General features: G+C 50.4%; 1 protein-coding gene across 1 annotated transcript in view; it reads right to left on the bottom strand.

The window, feature by feature from the left end:
- Nucleotides 1-559: 559 nt before the first annotated feature.
- LOC144120319 (sodium-dependent acetylcholine transporter-like) overlaps nt 560-20,974 on the bottom strand; it is a 134,515-nt gene continuing 114,100 nt past the window's right edge. Inside the window, exon 8 of the mRNA XM_077652702.1 lies at nt 560-699. Coding sequence (XP_077508828.1) covers nt 560-699 — 140 coding nt within the window. The remainder of the gene's footprint in view (nt 700-20,974) is intronic.

Raw genomic sequence — 20,974 nt, 5'->3', positions numbered from 1 at the left:
GTTCTATGGCCCCTGCGCCTTCGTCAAGTTGCTGAGTGCAACTTTTATCCCAAGGGTCATTCAGAGTTGTCTTTTTTACCGCTCTAAAAAGAAACGAATTGATTTTATTTTATTTTACCGTCAGCCAAAGTAAAGTCAGAAATAAAGGGCACTTTTAAAAGACCGTGACTCCCGTTTGACATTTTGAGAATTTAAAGAATGGAACCAAATGCTACCATTTTGGTAGCATTTGCCTGTGTGTTCTATTCCAAAACTAGAAAGACTGCTTGCTTTTCATCTTGGTTTTCAAGCTGAGCGTATTTTTTACTTAGAATATAAATGCTAATAATATAATGGCTCGCAGTGGTTTTCATGATCGCCGATTTCAAATGGTCGCAAGTTACAGCGCAGGCGATAAGCCCTGATTGCCGCCCCGCACAAACTCGACGCCTATCAAAAGCCAGAGTGACGCAACAGCTCCGTGGGCACCGGCAAGGTCACCCTATGCTAACGGTTTCCGTGAGATGCCAGACAATCGCCGTTTCTCGGAGAGAAGCCAAACGTGAACCTAAAGTTCGCTTTAGATGCGATCATCTCGGGTACGAACCATTTCGTCCACTGAGAGCAGGAAAACGGCGCCGTAGAAGATTCCCGACCACAGCTTGGGCCACTGCATGCTCTTGACCACTTCGGCGAATATCACAAACGGGAACACGAACGCTGCACAGATCGGCAGGAAGCATTTACGATGAACGTGAAGTGGCATTATGCTTTAGAATTATTCACAAATTTTTTTTTTACAGAAACATGTTAGGAAGTAAAACCACATGGGTGATGATGAAATCGACACTGAAGGGCTTACCTCGCAAGAAAACATGGCCTTATCGAAACCAGCTTAGAGATAAATGGTATGCAGGCTCCCATATAGACCCACTAAAGAAAGTTGAAATATAAAACAAGCTATCGAGTGTAATCCTGAGGATTCCCTCGACGTCAGTAACTTCAAAAGCGTCTTTTAATTATTAAAATGCAATGAGCTCTGGAAATTTTCGCTCATGCCTACTGGCAATCGATTCGCAAATACGTATTTTTTGTTTTTTAGTTTAATTTCACTGTAATTCGAAGGGAAAAAATTGGACCCCATTTCCCGAGTTCGAAACTGGGAACAAATCAGGTTTTTTAGAACATTGTTGAGGAATTCTGGGTTTCTTTCTGGTTGCTTTCCAGAGTGGAAATAAGCATGGAGGGTGGTTAAAATTAGGCTTTGGAGATTTCATAAACTTGGGCGATGAGTGTATGTGAAGTCCACCTCTGCGATATAGTTATGCACCCAGGTCGAGGCAATGTGAGATTAGAGCCACGTTCACGTACCTAATAAAATAGAATTGATTATCCTAGTAGTGACCGGGGCACGTAAGCGGCCGTGTTTAAATTTGAATCGCGTGGTGTTGCGATTTGAGATTTGAGCTTTGCGCTTCCCGCCGCCGTCCGGTTTTGGAGCTGCGCCAGAAGTGGCCTAAATTAGTTGAGTGCATGGAAAGAAAAATGACAGGACCGGAAGCGGGCAGAGTGGGTGAGGGAAGAAATGTGGGTTAATGACATCCCAGTCGAAATCAAGAGGAAGAAATCGGCTTGGGCAGGGAATGTACAGCGAAGGCAAGACAACCGCTGGTCCTTAAGGGTAACGGAGTGGATTCCAAGAGAAGACAAGCGCAGCAGGTGGCGGCAGAAGGTTAGGTGGGCGGATGAGATTAAGAAGCTTGCAAGCATAGAGTGGGCACATCTGGCAAAGGAGAGGGTTAATTAAAGAGACAGGGGAGAGGCCTTTGCCGTGCAGTGGGTGTAGTCAGGCTGACGACGATGATGATGAGTTGAGCCGCAGCGCCGAGGGTAATTGCGTTTAGAAATTTTAAAAATTGATATGACTATTATTAAGGGCTGGCTTAAGTCGCCAATTGCAATAAGGCGATTGTCGGTAATGGCTAAAAGCCAAAATTTAGAATGTAGTTAATCACTTTAGAAGTTAACATCACTCGCCTGTGTGGCACCCACATTGTGCAACATTTTTCTTGCGGGTATTGACAAAGCCTTGGCAGGAGCTTTTGTTGACGGCAGTGTTTTGAAGAGTTTTAGGTACGTTGACGACTTTTTAATTGTATTAAGGAAACAATCATCTTTGTCCTACCAGCGGGTCGTGGAAGAAGTTTTAGCTGATTTTAAGAATCACGCTGGATGCTTAGATTTTACCTATGAGCTCCCGAAGGGAAATAGGTTGCAGTTTTTAGATATTGACATCACCATTACTGACGAAAGCGCATGTTGGAAGTATTGCCCCCGTGCCCGCAAGGAACTGTTGCCGTACGGCTCTACGCATTCGAAAACGGTAAAGCGCGCCGTCGCCATGATGTGCCTGGAATCCTCTCTAAAGAAGTCGTGTTGCCACAAAGTGCAGGAAAGCGCCCAGATTCAGAAGCTAAAACAGGCGGGCTTTCCACCTTCGGTCTTGAGCTCAGTCAGCGAAGCTTTACTAAAAAAGGTGAAGAAAGTACGAAAAGAAAAAAGAGACGAAAGTGGAATCTCAGAAAAGAAAATTAGACCAGTTGTGATCCCGTATTCGCATAAAGTTGCACATAATCTTCAGCATGTTGCTTCCAAGTACAAGGTGCCAGTGGTTTTTTTCTGCTCCCAGGAAACTCGCCGCATTGTGCCGAATGACTAACCCGGATAAGGACAAGAATAAAGTTTGCCAAACGAAACATGCTAATCCTTTTGTAGATTGTGCGGTTGGAGTTGTGTATAGCATCCCATTGACGTGTGGTAAAACTTACATCGGCCAAACGGGGCGATGTATTAATGACCGTTTGAGAGAACAGAGTCTGTCATTAAAGAATGGGACCGGGTAAAATCTACCGATTCACTGTAAGGATTGCTGGAAAGAAGAAGGAAGAAAGAAGGCATGTGGAGCAAAACTTCTGGAAACAAGTGTAATCTGCAAAACTAAAGACACGATCGCACGCGAATTGATAGAAGCGCACAGAATATGTAAGAGGGGAGTGCATGTGTTAGCACCCCGTCGATCGTGATGTATAAAAAAGAATGTCAGTTTTTAGATATGGCATAGTATCTGCGGAATCACCTGTTCTTGTTGTGCCATATTCGAGTTTTCTACGCACGTGCTTTCAACTGTGTTCCCCCCTATCTGTCTTTACCCCCCTGTGGTTGATATATACGCGGCGGTTTATGAAGACAGTAAAGTGTTGCAAGTTAGCGCCTGTCCTGTCGGTTTCCTCCTTCTTTGTGTCGTGTTGTTGCGCTTTTATTCTTGTTAGCTATGAACCAACATGCCCCGGAGAGTGTTTTACTTTACCTTATACACGAAACCCAGAGTGGCTTTCGCCAATTCTGCTGCACTGTCGACTCAGCGATGTAGTTTCTGCTCTCGAACACTCCCTAGCAACCAGACAGCTTTCCTCCTTTCTCTTGACAGCCAAAGGGCTTTTCACCATACTCGTCATATTCTCTACACTTCCACATCATGGGATCTTTGGCCAACTCTTGCGCATCTCTTCTCTCCGGCGAGACTTTTCATGTCAGAGCTGGAGACGGCCTAAGCTACAGCAGGTACAGACAAAGGGGAATCCTCCAGAGTTAGGCGCTTTCATCTTTCCTCTACGTAGTCTTTCTACTCTTCCTAAAACCTTCCTATGGGCATCACCTCCGTCGTCCACACACTTATCTACGCCGACGAAGTCGCTCTTTGGATCGGGCTATACCCAGTCTTCAGACAGTCCTTAACTCTTCCACCTCGTTCCTCGGCACTATCGGTCTCTCACTGTCCATACCCAAATCCAAAACCATCATCATCCACCCTCGTCTTCTCTCTGTCCATACCCAAATCCAAAACCATCATCATCCACCCTCGTCCTGCTGCTGAACACACCTTCCCCAGCCTTCTCCTTCACGCCGCCTCTCTTACCTGGCATAGCCAAGTCCCATGCCTAGGCCTGCAATCTAAAATGGGAAACCAACCTCTCATCTATTGCGAATTTCCGCCGAGTCACCGGTGCGCTCCAAAAGCTCCTACACGAAGCAGGGGGGACGCACAGCTACCTGGGCTGTGCGCATCTTTCGCACGGTTGCGTCGGCCGCATTCGTCAGCTCTTCCCTTCATCAGACTCCCAAATAAGCATTCAACTCGACTCAATTTGGAACATCGTAAGGCCATCCGCATTTGCCGGGAACTCCCCTCTACCTCGCAAGTCGGTGGCACCAACCTCGAAGCTGGGTTGTGGCCCCTCTCCCTCCATGCACGTCAACTTTCTATCCATCATGCAGACCACCTCCACCACGCATATGACACATATCAACTTCTCTCAAGAATCAGAGCCCACCGCCTCTCCGATATGGGGGAATATGTAGCACAATATACAGCCTCATTCCTGGCGCTCGTCCTGTCAATCGTCTTCCTCCCTCTCCAACTGAAGGGTATGCAGTCGCCATACAGCCTACACTTTCTGGCATCTCCACAAAGCGTCACTATCCAGCTTCTGTGATCAGTCAAGATGCACAGTCCTGCATCCATAAACCCTCGCCAATCGCATCCTTGTGTACTATGACGGATCTGTCACTTCCGACTGCTACAGCGCCTTGTTAATCTCCAGGCCTTAAATTAGACTTCCAAGTCCTCCTTCCTTAGTCTACTTTCTCCATCACTTCACAACTCGTCGGCATCGATCTTGCCTTTGATCTAATCGCAAAGAGGAATGTCATTGACGCAGCCTTTTAGCCGACTCCGAAGTCGCCCTCCTCCGCCTCTGTGGGCATAAGGGCCCTCCCACCGCTCCTTGTACACAAAATTTTCCCCCTTGCCTCTCAGAGACGTCATATTCACCTTCAGTGGATTGCCGCTCATTTGTTCCTCACAGGCACAAGTGAGCGCTCATTTGTGCCTCACAGGCACAGGGGAGCGGCAGCTCCCTAGCTCAGCTATGCCAGCACATATGTAGCGAGAGCTGCAGTTTCCCCCTGGTCTAATCGCGTTGTCAAGTTATACGGCGAGTCTTTACACCCTCCTGTTCAGTTCTGCTTGATAGAGTTGTTGCCATCGCTTCATCGTGATTTTCTTGCGAAGGAGCCATGCGAACTGGTATGCGACGCTTGTTGCGCTCCGCCTCTTGGCGTCTCCGCTTGGCAAGACGTCTCTACTCCGCTCGTTTAGCCTTCTGGTGTTCATTCTTTCTCTGCAGAGCGGCCAAGTCCCAGGCGTCGACTTCTGGGCCCGAAGAATGGATCTTCACCTGAAGATACCGCCGCAGTAGTCTCCTTCTCGTCGCCCATACGAAGTAATTGTCGTATCACCTCAGCTTTCGTACACACAGCCGCACATATGCATTTTCTCCGCACGACCTCACACGCGACCGCGGCAGAGCTCTAACGTCATGCACCGCGCACCTGCTGCCCTTCTCCTGTTTCCGCGCATGGGCATTCACGAGCAGCGCCCGCGGGCGTAGTCCGGCCAGCGCGGGTACTCTGGCGGCGGCGGCGTCATGCGCCGCGCACCTGCTACACCACTCTGGTTTCGCGCATGCGCACTATCGGCCTCGACTGGGTAGCGTAGTGTACATCTCGCTACAAAACAGGCAGCAGCTGGACGCCCGGGTGCTATAACTTGATGTAACGCAGAACTTATTTCAGTCGATGTAGTATATTGCCGCCAATATTTGCAGTGTTTGTTCGTTTTTCAAATCTGCCGCGACACCACCTTATCGCTTTGTTTGCGACGCAAGACGCGACTAGATTTATCTCGACTGATCGCAGCCAGGCAAAGCTGATTCTACGTTGTTCCGGAATGTTCTAGTAACTTTGCGCCCTTTATCTCGAATGTTCGCTATCAGCTTTAAATTGAGCACGGCCGACAGCGGCGGGCATTCTGTTCGACGACCGCCGAGCACGCTTGTCGCTTCGCCGCCGCCGAGTGATTCAGTCCATTTTGGGTGCAAGTCAGCCCCATAAACAGTTCTTTTAGAAGACCCTTCCGTCCGTCTTCATCGCTGCTTCGACTGCCGTCACCACTACGTGACATCTGGTGGAGGTGCGGGGTAGCCTTCCATGTTCCGGACGCCCCCTTCAAGTCGTGAAGCCAGCCCTGAGAGCTTCGCACCCGAGGACGAGCCAGCAGCTCAGCGAGCCAGCCGACGTCTCCAGGGAGAGGAGCCTGAGTTCGGGAAACTGCCGGACCGCACCAGACAGCGAAAAGACGCGGCTACGAGCACCGCAACCTCACCGAAGATGTCGACACCGATCATACTGCAGCAGCCGCGGGTGCCGCCAACTTTCAATGGATCCCTAGGCGAAGACCCTGGAGAATGGTTGGACCAATTTGAGCGCGTGGCGTCATTCAACAAGTGGGATGATGCGGCAAAGATTGGACATGTTTTTTTCTCATTGGATGGCTCCGCACGCACGTGGTACGAAAACTACGAGTCGTCCCTTACGACATGGGAGCTATTCAAGAGAGAACTATTGAAGGTATTCACCAGTGTCGTGAGGAAAGAAAGAGCCGAACGACTCCTCGAGTCCAGGATCCAGCTTCCCAATGAGCCCGTCCGCAGTTACGTCGAGGAGATGAAGCGCCTATTTCGCCGCGCCGATCCCGGAATGACCGAGGAAAAGAAAGTTCAGTTTTTAATGCGCGGCGTAAAAGAACAACTCTTTGCAAGCCTCGTCCGCCAGCCGCCAAAAACAGTCGAGGAGTTTATGGAAGAAGCACGCACGATTGAGAATACCCTCGACGTTCGAGATCGGCAGTACAATCGCCCTTGCTCTGCCTGTGCAATCCGTTCGGACACGCCGGCCACCACCAGCGACAGCTTGCGGGAAGTTATCCGAGAAATTGTCCGAGAGGAGCTACGCCGATTACTGCCATCTTCCCCACAGCCACAAGCAGCGACTCTGATGGATGTGGTACGGGAAGAGGTGCAACAGGCACTTGGCACCCCGACGGCCACAGAACCCCAGGCCATGACCTACGCCGCTGCAGTAAGTACTGCTCAGCCCCAGCGACAACCCCCACGTCCTCCCCGAGATGAGCCAATCGTTCCACAACGCCGCCTCCCAGCCCCCGCCCGCCCAGCCTATGACCGACGCTCAAGCCCCAGGAAATGCGACGCCTGGAGGACTTCCGACAACCGGCCGTTGTGCTTCCATTGCGGTGAGGCCGGCCATATTCTTCGTCACTGCCCGTACCGACGTATCGGTCTTCGAGGATTTACCGTTAACGCCCCACGACCACGCTTCGGACAACGTCCGCACGAAATCGACGAGTACCTGCGTCGAGAAGAGTACACGCCGAACCGCTTTTCGCGCTCACCATCGCCGTCAACCTCGCGCTTTGCGTCGCCACGCCGCAGCTACGCAGCCGCGGTACGAGGAAGGTCGCCCAGCCCCCGTAGGGGAAACTAAAGGCAGCAACCTCTGGAGGTGAGGTTGCTCACGAGCTAAACGCCGAAGATCCTCCACCGACCACGCCCCATGAAGACGCTGCAGCCGCGACGCCGCATGAAGAACCGACACTCGCTGCACCGACGCCGCACACAATGAGAACCTCGACCACGACGCAAGCTACCTTGAAATCGACGCCGCCACCCAGAGGAGCTTCGACCACACGCCCAACCCGTGACTCGCATACGCGACGAAGCCGTGACCCGACGCCGAGAGCGACATGCAATGCAAGAGCCAGGACCTCCGACCTAGAAGTGACTATCGACGGCCGGAAAGTTACCGCTCTAGTCGACACAGGAGCCGATTACTCGGTGATGAATGGAACATTCGCTGCGCAGCTCAGAAAAGTCACAACGGCTTGGGACGGCCCACAAATTCGCACCGCTGGGGGCCACCTCATTACGCCATCAGGACGATGCACAGCGCGAGTGACTGTCAAAGGACATACCTATCCTGCGACCTTTGTTGTGCTACCGCAATGCTCCCGCGAAGTGATCTTGGGTATGAATTTCCTTAATGAGCATCACGCGATCATCGACCTGCGATCGAAGCTGATCACGCTTTCGACGGACGAAGCCATCGCTTCGATGAAAACTCGGGAAAATCACTTTGCCCTAAGTGTCCTGGAGGAAGAAGTGAGCGTCCCACCCCGTTCAAGCGTTATCGTGACCGTAGGCGCCACGAAAGCCATAAACACTGAAGCCATCATCGAGGGGAACATGCAGTTGCTACTAGACCGAGGAATCAGCATCGCAAGAGGCATCGCACATTTCCGCAGTGGCCAGGCCGAAGTACTGCTGACTAACTTCAGCGAAGAATACCGGCATATTAACAGAGGAACGCCGATTGCTTTCTACGACGAAATATCTGACGTACGAGATTCCTTCGCCCTCTCCGACCCCTCCGCAGAAGATCCGCCTGACCAAGAGAACTCGCCCACTTTCGACATCAACCCAGGCCTGCACCGGAACAGACAAGACCAGATCCGCAATCTGCTTCAAAACTATATTGAGTGCTTTTCGACATCGCCGAAGGTGCGACAGACGCCAATTGCCAAGCATCGCATTATAACGGATCAACACGTCCGACCTCTCCGTCAAAGCCCCTACCGTGTGTCTCCGCGAGAACGACAAGCCATCCGGGACCAAGTCGAAGAAATGCTTCGCGACGACGTCATCCAGCCTTCAAACAGCCCATGGGCGGCACCGGTTGTTCTAGTGAGAAAGAAAGACGGCGCACTTCGATTCTGCGTGGATTACCGCCGCTTGAACAACATAACAAAGAAGGACGTCTACCCCCTCCCCCGCATCGACGACACACTGGACCGCCTCTGCAACGCCAAATATTTCTCATCGATGGACCTCAAGAGTGGCTACTGGCAAATTGAGGTCGACGAAAGAGATCGCGAGAAGACAGCATTCATAACTCCGGATGGGCTGTTTGAGTTCAAGGTGATGCCATTTGGTCTCTGTTCCGCTCCAGCGACGTTTCAGCGAGTAATGGATACAGTGCTGGCAGGCCTGAAGTGGCAGATTTGTCTGGTATATTTAGATGACGTCGTTGTCTTCGCCTCGAACTTTGAAGAGCACCTCAAAAGACTTCGAACAGTACTAGACGCAATCAAGTCGTCTGGCCTAACCTTGAAAGCAGAGAAATGCCACTTTGCCTACGAAGAGCTGCTGTTTCTAGGCCACATCGTTAGCAAAGAAGGAGTACGCCCAGACCCGCAGAAAACAGCTGCTATTGAACAGTTTCAACCGCCGGCCGATAAGAAAGCAGTGTGCAGATTTCTCGGACTATGCGCATATTACCGACGATTTGTGAAAAACTTTTCGCGCATCGCCGAGCCCCTGACCCAACTGACGAAGGCAGACGTGCCGTTTAAATGGGAAGCGCCGCAAGCAGAAGCCTTCAAGGAACTTCAGCGTCGTTTACAGTCCCCACCGATCCTTGCGCATTTTGATGAAAACGCCGATACTGAAGTTCATACCGACGCAAGCAGCGTGGGACTAGGCGCCGTTCTCGTTAAAAAAAAGTGACGGGCTGGAGAAGGTCATCGCATACGCTAGCCGTTCCCTTTCCAAGGCCGAGGCTAACTATTCGACCACTGAGAAGGAGTGACTTGCCATCATCTGGGCTACGTCTAAATTCCGCCCCTACCTCTACGGACGGCCGTTCAAGGTGGTCAGCGACCACCACGCGCACTGCTGGCTTGCCAATTTGAAGGATCCCTCTGGCCGACTCGCTCGATGGAGTCTGCGTCTCCAGGAGTTTGACGTCACCGTCGTTTACAAGTCCGGACGCAAGCACACTGACACCGATTGCCTCTCACGAGCCCCTGTAGATGCACCGCCGCTGGACGACGATGAGGACGCCTTCCTGGGACCCATCAGCGCAAGCTCGTTTGCTCAGCAGCAACGCTCGGACCCCAACCTAAAAGGCCTCATCGAGTACCTGGAAGGCAAGGTTTCTTCACCCCCCGCTTCATTCAAGCGAGGACTGTCTTCTTTCTGTGTGCAGAATGAGGTCCTTGTGAAGAAGAACTTTACAGCGAACAAAACAGCCTACCTCCTTGTTGTACCTACTTGTCTCCGCGAAGAAGTTCTACAGGCTTCACACGACGAGCCGACAGCTGGACATCTCGGGTTTACTCGCACCTTCCGCCGCATTCAAGACAAGTATTACTGGCCCCGACTGTCTGCCGATGTCGCACACTATGTGAAAACATGCCGAGATTGTCAGCGACGAAAGACTCCTCCCACACGACCAGCAGGATTTCTGAACCCCATTGAACCTCCCTCAAGACCCTTTCAGCAGATTGGCATGGACTTGCTTGGCCCTTTTCCAACGTCAACATCTGGAAATAAGTGGATCATCATAGCGACCGACTACCTGACCCGCTACGCCGAGGCGAAAGCCCTACCGAACGGAACAGCAGCAGAAGTGGCCAAATTTTTTGTGGAGTGCATTCTTCTTCGACACGGCGCCCCCGATGTGCTCATCACGGACAGAGGAACAGCATTTACGGCGGAACTCACGCAAGCCATCCTGCGCTACAGCCAAACCAGCCACCGGAGGACAACTGCATACCATCCGCAGACCAACGGACTGACCGAGCGCCTGAACAAAACCATCGCCGATATGCTCGCTATGTATGTCGATGCCGAACATAAAACCTGGGATGTCACCCTGCCTTACGTCGTCTTCGCCTACAACACCACAGTGCAGGAGACCACCCAGATGACGCCTTTTAGGCTCGTCCATGGCCGGGATGCCACGACCACGCTAGACGCCATGCTGCCCAACGTTACAGAAGAAGAGAACGTCGACGTTGCCGCCTACCTTCAACGCGCAGAAGAAGCTCGAAGGCTTGTCCGATTACGGATCAAAGATCAGCAGCGGTCCGACGCCAGACGCTACAACCTACGAAGACGCAACGCGGAATACAAGCCAGGAGACCAAGTCTGGGTGTGGACGCCCATTCGCCGCCATGGATTGAGTGAAAAGCTTTTGCGCCGCTATTTCGGCCCGTACAAGGTTCTTCGTCGGCTGGGTGAACTGGATTATGAAGTCATCCCTGACGCAATGACTGCATCCCAGCGACGCCGCGTACGACCAGAAGTTGTCCATGTAGTCCGTCTGAAGCCGTATTATGCGCGCTAAAGGCCGCTGCATTTCCATGCTCTATTTTCGCAAGATCCGTTTTTTTCCCTTACTAGTCGCATTATTTGTTTTAATGCATCGGGTCGATGCTTCTTTGAGAGGGGAGTAATGCCGCCAATATTTGCAGTGTTTGTTCGTTTTTCAAATCTGCCGCGACACCACCTTATCGCTTTGTTTGCGACGCAAGACGCGACTAGATTTATCTCGATTGATCGCAGCCAGGCAAAGCTGATTCTACGTTGTTCCGGAATGTTCTAGTAACTTTGCGCCCTTTATCTCGAATGTTCGCTATCAGCTTTAAATTGAGCACGGCCGACAGCGGCGGGCATTCTGTTCGACGACCGCCGAGCACGCTTGTCGCTTCGCCGCCGCCGAGTGATTCAGTCCATTTTGGGTGCAAGTCAGCCCCATAAACAGTTCTTTTAGAAGACCCTTTCGTCCGTCTTCATCGCTGCTTCGACTGCCGTCACCACTACGTGACAATATATATCACTGTCTCAAAGGCGTAGAAGTCAGCCACTTGGCCCCGACATTCGTGTAAACATTTTGGGCCAGTCGTTTGCTGCATAATGTTTCGGATGTGTCATACGATTCAGCGTTTGATGCAGCATAAACTTACTAGTTAGGTTAGAGCCTAGTTCATGGCAGTGATTCGAACCCGCGACATGTGTGCTCGCAACTGCGCGCCTTTGCAAATCTTCGTATGAAAATTGCCGCTGAGCCGCAGGTCGCAGAGTGTTTAGGGTGGTGGCATACGATTTCGCGTTTCGTTCAGCATAAACTTAATAGTTAAATTAGGGGCAGCGATTTGAACCGGCGGCTTGTGTTAGGTGAGTGAACGCTCGATATTCGATCGCTGCCTATGCGTCGCCTCATTATTTCGAGTAGGTGGAGGTCAACGCTTCGAGTTTTAAGAGCGTGAGCTCTTATTCATCGCTTTTCTCTGTTTCTTTCGGTCTGCTACCACCTCCCTTCGGCGTGAAATTTTTTAAGTCCGAGGAATTCAAGAACACGGCCCCAATCGCAAATCGTTATAGTAACCCATTTCGTGATTCACTGGATACATGATTAGTATATCGAATTGGTGATTGATTGGTGAGGTCACTGATTTTGTGAGGCCATAAATAACTAGTCTCGTGACTATGTTAAATCACTTGTAACTAAGTAATGAATGAGGTCATCATAAAACGAATTAGATACTTCTAATCCTCTAGATGAGTAGAACACTTTAGACACCAGTAATAACTACTGAAGTTAATATCTAGCTATGGTTAGGTATATTTTAATTGTTTATAAGTAATTAGCCGATGACGTCATGATCTAACTAACGGCATATTCGTAAAGGGCTAGATGTGCAGAACACTTTAGCTACTAATATCGCCTAATGAGGTCATATTTAGTAATGGTTAGGCTTAACATGGTGGCCAGGACGTCAGCACTCGGCTGCTCACAATTTAATACCTCATGTCGACCGGGCACCTACTGTCTTGAGGTAAGGAAAAACGACCCTCCAAAGAGTCGAAAATTTTTTCGGCCCGAATTGGTCAAAAATATCCGACCTCCAGGCGGTAGGCGCCCGCTCGCCATGAGGTATAGAAAAGTGGCCTGATCACGTGGTAAAACATCGCATGGAAGATAGTTCGTAATAAAGGGGTGATTACTCATTGGCATGTACCCAAGCGCAGCCATACGGCTACAAAGAAAAGCTATAGAGCTTTCTCAGAAACTTCGTAGTTAAAGAAAGATTTGTCCTAGTCCGGGGTTCGAACCCGGGACCACCGCTTCACCGGAGCAGTCGCTCTACCAACAGAGCTAACCGGGGCCGCAAGCTTATGGTAGGGCGAGAGCGAATTGATCAATAAGTCGAATGGGGAACACCATAATACACTAAGACGTGCTAGCTAGCAGGCTGGTTAAATGATATTGAATAGTTAACGTTTTAACTATTACTGTTATGTTCCGTAATTATAGAGACGCCTGTAGCCCTGCCTAAGAAACATCCGTATCAGTTTTTAGTACTTCGCTGTGAATCAAGAAAATTTGGCTAAATCGCGCCAAAACACATGTGCTTTCGAGAAGCTTGCTTGGAAAGCAAGCTTTCCAGTGGACGTAACTTGTCGAAATAGGTAACGCCTGTTTTCTATAACATAAGGACTAACATAGATATTACTTAGGGTGGGCTGAACGCCTCTCATTTTAAAGAGCATAATAGTATTAGCTTAAAGTTAACTATTCAATATTCGTTAACCATCTTGCTAGGTAGCACGTCCTTGCTGTATTCTTATGTGCTACACTGCTGAGAACGCTATGCCGCAAAAAGTGCTCCTGTAACTCAAAAGACCCTGTACACGTGCATTTATTGTCTGGTCGGTCCAGGGAGGCAATCATCGGGCCTGAGCAGAGTGTCGCTGTTTCTGTAGTTATTAAAGTAAACAATAAATATCAGAAAGGTCAAGCAAGTTCATAATTATGCCGCATATGTCAACAAATGATCTAAAATATATGCAGGTGTTTCACCCAAGTCTTTCAGCAACATTTAAAATTATGTGTGTTGAGTTAGAACACTTATTGGCGCAGCATTTTAGCGGCGTATTCCCTCAGAACACTGCTGAGGAGTCTTCAATAGCAAGCTAATTAACCGATATTCAATAGTTCACTTTATAACAATTATGTTCGGCTTGTTATTAATGCGAGAGCAGCTCACTCATTACTTGGCTCGCTGAGCGAAAACCGCACCGTCTGCAAAAACTGTGTGGTAGAAACACGGCACGCGGGTGACGCCATTACCGCTTCTGAGAGTGGCAGCGCCGCCGCACCGGCAAAAGAGAGAACACTGCTCGCACTGTGGAATGCGACTCTCCTCCTCCGAGGAGGGAAAGGCCGATTTCCGGGATGAATGAAAGCAGATAAGGGTGTGATCCTCCTCCCTGGGTGGTACAATGACCCCTCAGATAAAGCAGACCACGCTCAAGATGGGAGCTGCTGGCCCCATCCGACATATGTACTGGACGAGAGGCCACTGCCCCACCTGACTTGATGTGATACACTTAAAGAATGGCCTGACGCCTCCGAGAGAAATGCTAGGAAATACGATGCGCCGTTGTGGTACTCATGTAAACGCGGTAATGATTACACAGAAGGAGAGTCCCTGTCGCCAACATCAGTTGCCCGTCAGCTTTCGGAAAGTGAGGCTGTGGTGCTATGGAGTCTTCATGGCCCGAAGTTGAATCGCTCGCGTTTACATCAAGCATGACAGCAAAGCGTGGCCGGCAGTTCACTGCCGACGAAGTACGAGACCAGCCTTTGTCTCATAGAAATGTGCCTTCATCTCTACGCTGCGGCAGGTCTATCCTCCTCGTAGGAGAATTAATCAGTGCGGCCGTTCAACGCCATCGTTAATCGGCGCGATGCGTGTCGATGTTCACTTAAGACTCACCTCTCCAATATTTATTTGATGCAATCACCCCTTCGCGAGGCAACGGGATCAACTCGGCGTTCGAGAACAGGTCGCGAATAGTGCATGAAGTAAGGTATGCAGCGACATACTTCTGTGATCACAAGGCCATGCTACTGACGATTGACTTGAACCCACAGACGCCGTCGTTGGAGATCATGGAGAAAGACGACGATGATGCGGCGCGCTTCAGATACTCGTCGGACGACGACACCGACATCCCCCAAACTATGAGGTTGAGTTCGCCTACCAACGCGATAAAGACACGTAGTGTCGACACCATGGTGCCCCTCGAAGAAGTGCTCTCATCACTTGGCAAAGTAGTAGCATCGTGCTTTCACGCGAGAAATAACACTCAACACAATGTGGGTGAAACACTAATTGAAAGAGATCTCCCCAAATGAAACTCAGCTGGGAGATTTCAGCCGCATCGTCGCCTTGCGTTCTCGCGACCTCCTAAGCAGCAACATTACACTTGGGAACTTTATGCAGCAGCACTAAACTCAGCGACATAACAAAGTGACATGTTCTCGCATTTACACATCATAACAATTACTTAGGTGTCCCTCGATTGTTTATTCAGAGGGTTTAAGCTGGTCTTAAGCAAAGAAGTGCAATTAGTTTCGAAAATGCCATTCTCGTCACCGCTGCATTGCAAGCAGTTTTGGAGCCGCATACGGGAGAAAGCGAAAGCACGCGGGCAGAGAGAACGCCAGCCACGATTGCGAGCGCGCATCACACCGGCTGTCACCTGCTCCTCCCGGAGCGCCCATGGAATGAGGAGAGAATTAAGGAAAAGCCACATTTTCGAACATCGGCTGGTCACATGCCACTAGTTTACACTCCTAGGGAGGCGCGGGATAGGCCGCTTCTACACGGCGACGCGTTGATGTCACGCAAAGCAGCGCGCGGAAGGAGCTGCAGCCACGAAAAGAGCGGAGGGCACGTGCCCTTGCGTTTTGAAAGAGCGGGAGGGTACGCGCAGTAGGGATGTGGAGGCTTTGGTCTTCCTTTTTTTGTTTTATTCATTTTTGCTTGCTACGTGGGGATTCGAGGCCTGCCCACTCCTGTTCGCAGCCAGTGCTGCTAGCGATGCGTGGTGCGTAGCGATTGTGTCAGCCTTAACTTGAAAATTAGACAGGACATTTAAGCCCCGCCTTAAGGGTATGGGGTGTGTGGAATTCTGTATTTTTGGATGCCTGCTGCCGGACAAGGACGGGTGCCCGGTGACCTTGCTGCTCGTCGAATGACACCGGCACTCCGCCTGTACGAGCTGTCTTGCAGTCATCACCGCAACGTTCGTGGCCCCTTCTTCGTTGGCCTCCATGGATTAGTTCAACCGTAGGCCAACATTTAAGGAGGGAGGGATGTGGAAACATGTTCCTTCCCTCCGTTTCGACGCGGCCCGTCTTCATCGTCGGCCGTCGGGACAGCACAACACCCTCTAGAGAATTTGATTTGACAGCCCCGGCTGGGCGAGTAGGGAAGTCTCCCTCATGGGGGAAAGGGAACGGCGACGGGAGCGCCACCTCGTAGGCCACGCGGAATTCTGCGGCACCGAACAGTCTCTTCGGGATCCGGCGCGTCACGAGCGGTTGCAGCCGCACGCTCTCGTCACCTTCCGCGGCAGGCGCACGGGGATCCGTTGTGCCTCGCCGCTGGACTTCAGGTTCCAGGCAGCGTAGCGAGCGCAGCAAACGCGCGCTCTAGTCGCCTTCCCCAGCAAATGCTAGGGAATGGCTTTGTCCCAAGAATGCTGCGCGCACGGGAAAACCCGGCCGCCATTGTCGGCGCATACAAACGTTTGCCGCCGATACCTCTGATTTCGCACCCCTGCTCCAGCCGGTAAGCCGGAAGTCCTTCTTACGTAGCGTTTTATTTCCGGGGAATGCCTCGTTGATGTTTTGTAGATAGCTGACCCTCTCTGTGTATTGATTGCAAGTGTAATAAATAGCATATGAGTGTTAACGCTCTGTCGTCCCTTCCCTTTGTTCCCTCGAGCACGAACCCCTCCGCGGTTAGCGAGCTGGAACGGAGCATCCGCGGAGTGAGAGTGCGGGGTTGGCCAAGGCCTTGGTCCCCCCTTATTTCCACGATAAAGCCCAGCGTGTGGCAAGCTCTTGGGGCGTGAGTCAGTTCGGTTCGTGGAATTCCCGCCCAGATTTCAAACAGCGTTAGGCCTGACCCGAATTCGGAGTTGCTAGCAAGGCTAAGATGCTTTCTTGATAGCGAGATGAGCGTAATAGCAGTGTGGGAGAATTGCCATGCATGCTACGCTTTTGATGAGCACTTCATAGGTGCACCTTTAGAAGGTGAACCTACGAGGTCCCACATGGAGGGCGAGACCAAGACGTCCACGGAGAACAGCAAGCCAGAAGCGAGGGAATACTGAAGCCTGAAGGGTGGCCCGTTTTTTGTTGTACATAGTTGTAAGTATTCTCTGTTCTGTCTCTTTGGCTCTGGGAGCCGGGTGCCGTAATGAGCTGATTTGGATCGCAGTCGTGATTACAGGAAAAGCACTAGGGCGCTGCGACACCGCAAAAAGCGGTAGGCGCCGTTCGCGTTATGGTCACCTTGCCCGAAACGTATCTCCTCGTGGCGTCGTGTTCTAGCTATTGTCCTTGGCCCTTTGTTGGCACCCGCAAGTGTCAGAGCGAGTAGGCCTAAGGCTCTTCGGGAGCTGCCTGTCGCTTTTGGGAGGACATAGTCGCACCGTGGCACAAGCAAGCGCAAACGGGTTAATAATAATAATAATAATTGGTTTTTGTGGGAAAGGAAATGGCGCAGTATCTGTCTCATATATCGTTGGACACCTGAACCGCGTCCACTGGGGATCTTTAACGTGCACTGACATCGCACAGCACACGGGCGCCTTAGCGTTTTTCCTCCATAAAAACGCAGCCGCCGCGGTCGGCAAACGGGTTTGCTTGTTTTATATTTAACCTCGCTATAGCCGAGAGGTCTCGCTCAACTACAGAAAGCTGACTTTAATTCCAATGAACTTGGTATTTCTTTTTTTTTTTGGGGGGGGGGGGGGGGCTGCGAAGCGAATATATAATTTTATCATTTCGCCGAACCAGAGACGCCAATGCAGTTTAAGTCAGCTTAACAACACCATGCCGGAAAGCGAACCGCGAATGTGCTTCGACCGAAGAGAGCCAGCTACGTTCAAATGAACCGAGCGTTTAGGCGATGCCGGATAGGATTGTTTGGCACTCGCATTGCTCCGCATTTTACCAAATGGTGAGTTTGCGCCGTCTCCATTGTTTTTGATTCAAACTTTTGGAGATCCTAGGAGCGATATGCAGAGTTCAAGAGAAGCTGACCCGGCCTGCTGTCCATTTTATGGGTCCATGCCTGCTGCCTTGCGGCCGTGAGTCATCGAGCTGCGGAGTCTCCGGCGAGCAGCTTGCAGCGGCTACGAGAGAGGGGGGGGGGGGGGGTCCAGCCCCTACCTTCCAAAAAAAGGTGCGTCGGTGCGAACAATACCCTCCCGGCACGCTAATTTTGGATGCCTGCCGCGGGTCAAGGACGGGCGCCCGGTGACCTTGCGGCTCATCGCATGACCCCGGCACCCTGCCTGTACGAGCTGTCTTGCAGTCATCACGGCAACGCTCGTGGCCCCTTCGTCGTTGGCCTCCATGAACCTTGTCTACATGAACCCGACATGACCGGGTAGAGTCAGCGTCGGGTTAGGTGACTCGCCTCTGACTCGGCCCGATTGCGGTCTACATGAACTCTGTTCAGGCGCGTAAGTATAGCGGCGGCGCCTAGCGTCGAGGTTCGCAGTTATCGTGCAAGTTTCCGGTTCCTGTTTTTGGCCCGCGGGTTCCCGCGCGTTCGCAATGGCCATGTCGTCTGCTGTTTTGATCATGATGCTCACTCTCCATCAGCTTTATTTCATGACCCTTTTGATGTCATGGATAAGCATTCATAATGTGCTTCTCTCTGCCGCGGTGATTCATTACCATGCTCGTTGTCAACGTATACGGAGTTCATTTCTGGAGGCTGTGCGCTAAAAAAAAGACGTTCACAGGAGAAAGGAGTCAACAGGAAAGAAGCGCAACTTTCAACTTTAATGACGACAAAAGAGGCCAGGCGCACTTATATATCACCTGTTATCCAGAGATAAGCTGCATGAGCTAGAGCGTCAACCTAATCATCAAACACGAGAAAGAGCAAAGGGGGATTTTTCAGTGAGATTAAAAACCTATGAAGGTGAACATATCAACACGTGCCGAAGTATGGGCTAACTACAATGCATTATAACATGAGAATACATTTCTGCATGAAAGATGTTAATGAAAAAAAGTGCGTAAGAACATGAAATATGAATAACAAAAAATTTCTGACAAAAAGAAAAGAAGGCAGACGGGGGAAAAACCGTGTAAAGGCGGCAGAAAAAGTTAAAGGCACATTAAAACTTCTAAAACCAACCAAAATACATAAGAGCGAATGATTTGAGAGATTAGATATAACCATACAAATAGCATAGTTCATTCCTAGAAAGGTTAATAGATGGAGTGCTAACGCACTTGTCTTTTCTTAGGTCAATTAAAAAAGCCTCAATTACTTCTCTCTCAGTCTTGTCTGGGGCCTTAGCTAGAAACTTTGTTTCATTAAACTTGGGGTAGCAGTTTTTGCAATTGTTACAGTGTAACGGAAGGTTACCTCCAGATCTGTTCTTTAGGGAGACGTTGTGCTTGCGGGCGCGCTCATTAGAACATTTCCCGGTTTGCCCCAGATACACTTTTCCGCACGTCCGGTGGATCTCGTACACAACATTGGCAGTGCATTGGGTGTATACAGTGTGATGTTTGATATTACAGACCTTCTTAACAAGCTTCTTGGTCACCATCGGACATAATTTTGCTAGTTTGCAGGGAGACGAAAAAACCAGCTTAACCCCGTGACGAGACGCAACTTTCTTCAAATTGTGCGAGAGACTGTGGCATTACCTGCACAGGTTTCTGTTCTGTGGTTTTAGCTCGGTCTGAATTTTTTATCTTTTTCAAAAGGTTTTCAGACACGCCGGTGACCAGGTGGGCTGGGTAACCTGCAGATAAAATCCGGTCAATCTGGGACTGGAAGCTTTCCCCTATAATGTGGGCGCATGATTTTTCTAATGCGGATTTCATGCAAAGAGATACTATGCCACGCTTGACCAGCTTGGAGTGGGCACTGTCATAATTCAAAAGTGGTTTCTTCGAGCGCGGCTGATAAGCCCAACACACATGCGCATTTGTAAATATAAGTTGAAGGTCCAGAAACTGGAGTCGATCATTTTCTGCCCGTTCATGCGTGAAGTTTAGGCCCCTTGATAAAGAACCAAAGGCCGTGAGAGTTTGATATGTAAGTGTATCTGCGGCACAGTGTGTAGGCACATTAAGGAGAATAAGATAGTCGTCGACGTATCGGAAAATACGTACTATCCCCGTTTCCTTCAAGCTGGCTTTAATGCGACGGTCAAATGACGCCAGAAAGATTTCACATAGGACCGGGGCAACTGACGAACCTATACATATTCCCGCCTTTTGCAAGTAAAATTTTTCCCTGAAGCAAATAACAGTAGAATCCAAATAAAACTCTAGGAGGTCGAGAAATTTAACAGTTGTGACACCAGTGGAATTCTGAAACCTGACATCGCCATATTCTTCCAAACGTTCTCGGACATCAGCAAACGAAGCGTCGTGAGGCACAGAGTAAAATAAGTCCTCAACGTCAATAGAAAACACGGTGGAGGCTGACACCTTGCCTCCTTCCAGGGCCTGCACGACTTCCGTTGAGCTTCGAACGCGGTAAGGGTCACCACCAGCTATCCTGTCCAGCTGGCGCCGAAGGAAGTCGCTCACCACTTTTTGCCACGTATCTTTTTCAGACACAATGGCACGAAGTGGGCATGCAGGCTGGTGCGTTTTTCCTGAGAAGAAAATTTCGAGGTATCCGGTCTGAGCCGCTTTGACTGCCTTTCCTATTGATTGCAGGTTCATCCCTGCAAGCAGTTTTAGTGCGGCCCGTTTTTGTCTGGAAGGGTTGAAATCGACTAGTCTAAAGTTCTTCTCGATGGCTTCAGTGGCTTTTTAGTTGAAGGTATCATTCGGCGTGACAACAAAACCACCTTTTTGTCTGCCTCCAGAACAGCGAGGTCAGACGACTTCATGAATTTGGCAAGGCTATTGAGCGGAGGGTTCTTGCTCGGATGCAATTTGCTGAGGCATGCGACACCTTCCCCAATGATCCGGTCTCTATATTTGTCATTGCCTTTGCAGCCGATTTTTCGAACCATCGCTACCAGAGCCGGGCGGCTCGTCTGAGGCTCAAAACAGTAGAAGTACGGAAAGCTGAGCAAGTTGTTTACTGTTATCTATGGTAAAACAG

Source organism: Amblyomma americanum, chromosome 2 (genome assembly GCF_052857255.1).
Source record: "Amblyomma americanum isolate KBUSLIRL-KWMA chromosome 2, ASM5285725v1, whole genome shotgun sequence".
Lineage (NCBI taxonomy): Eukaryota > Metazoa > Arthropoda > Arachnida > Ixodida > Ixodidae > Amblyomma > Amblyomma americanum.
The sequence above is the reverse complement of the archived record's forward strand: the minus strand, read 5'-3'. Positions and strand labels throughout refer to the sequence as shown.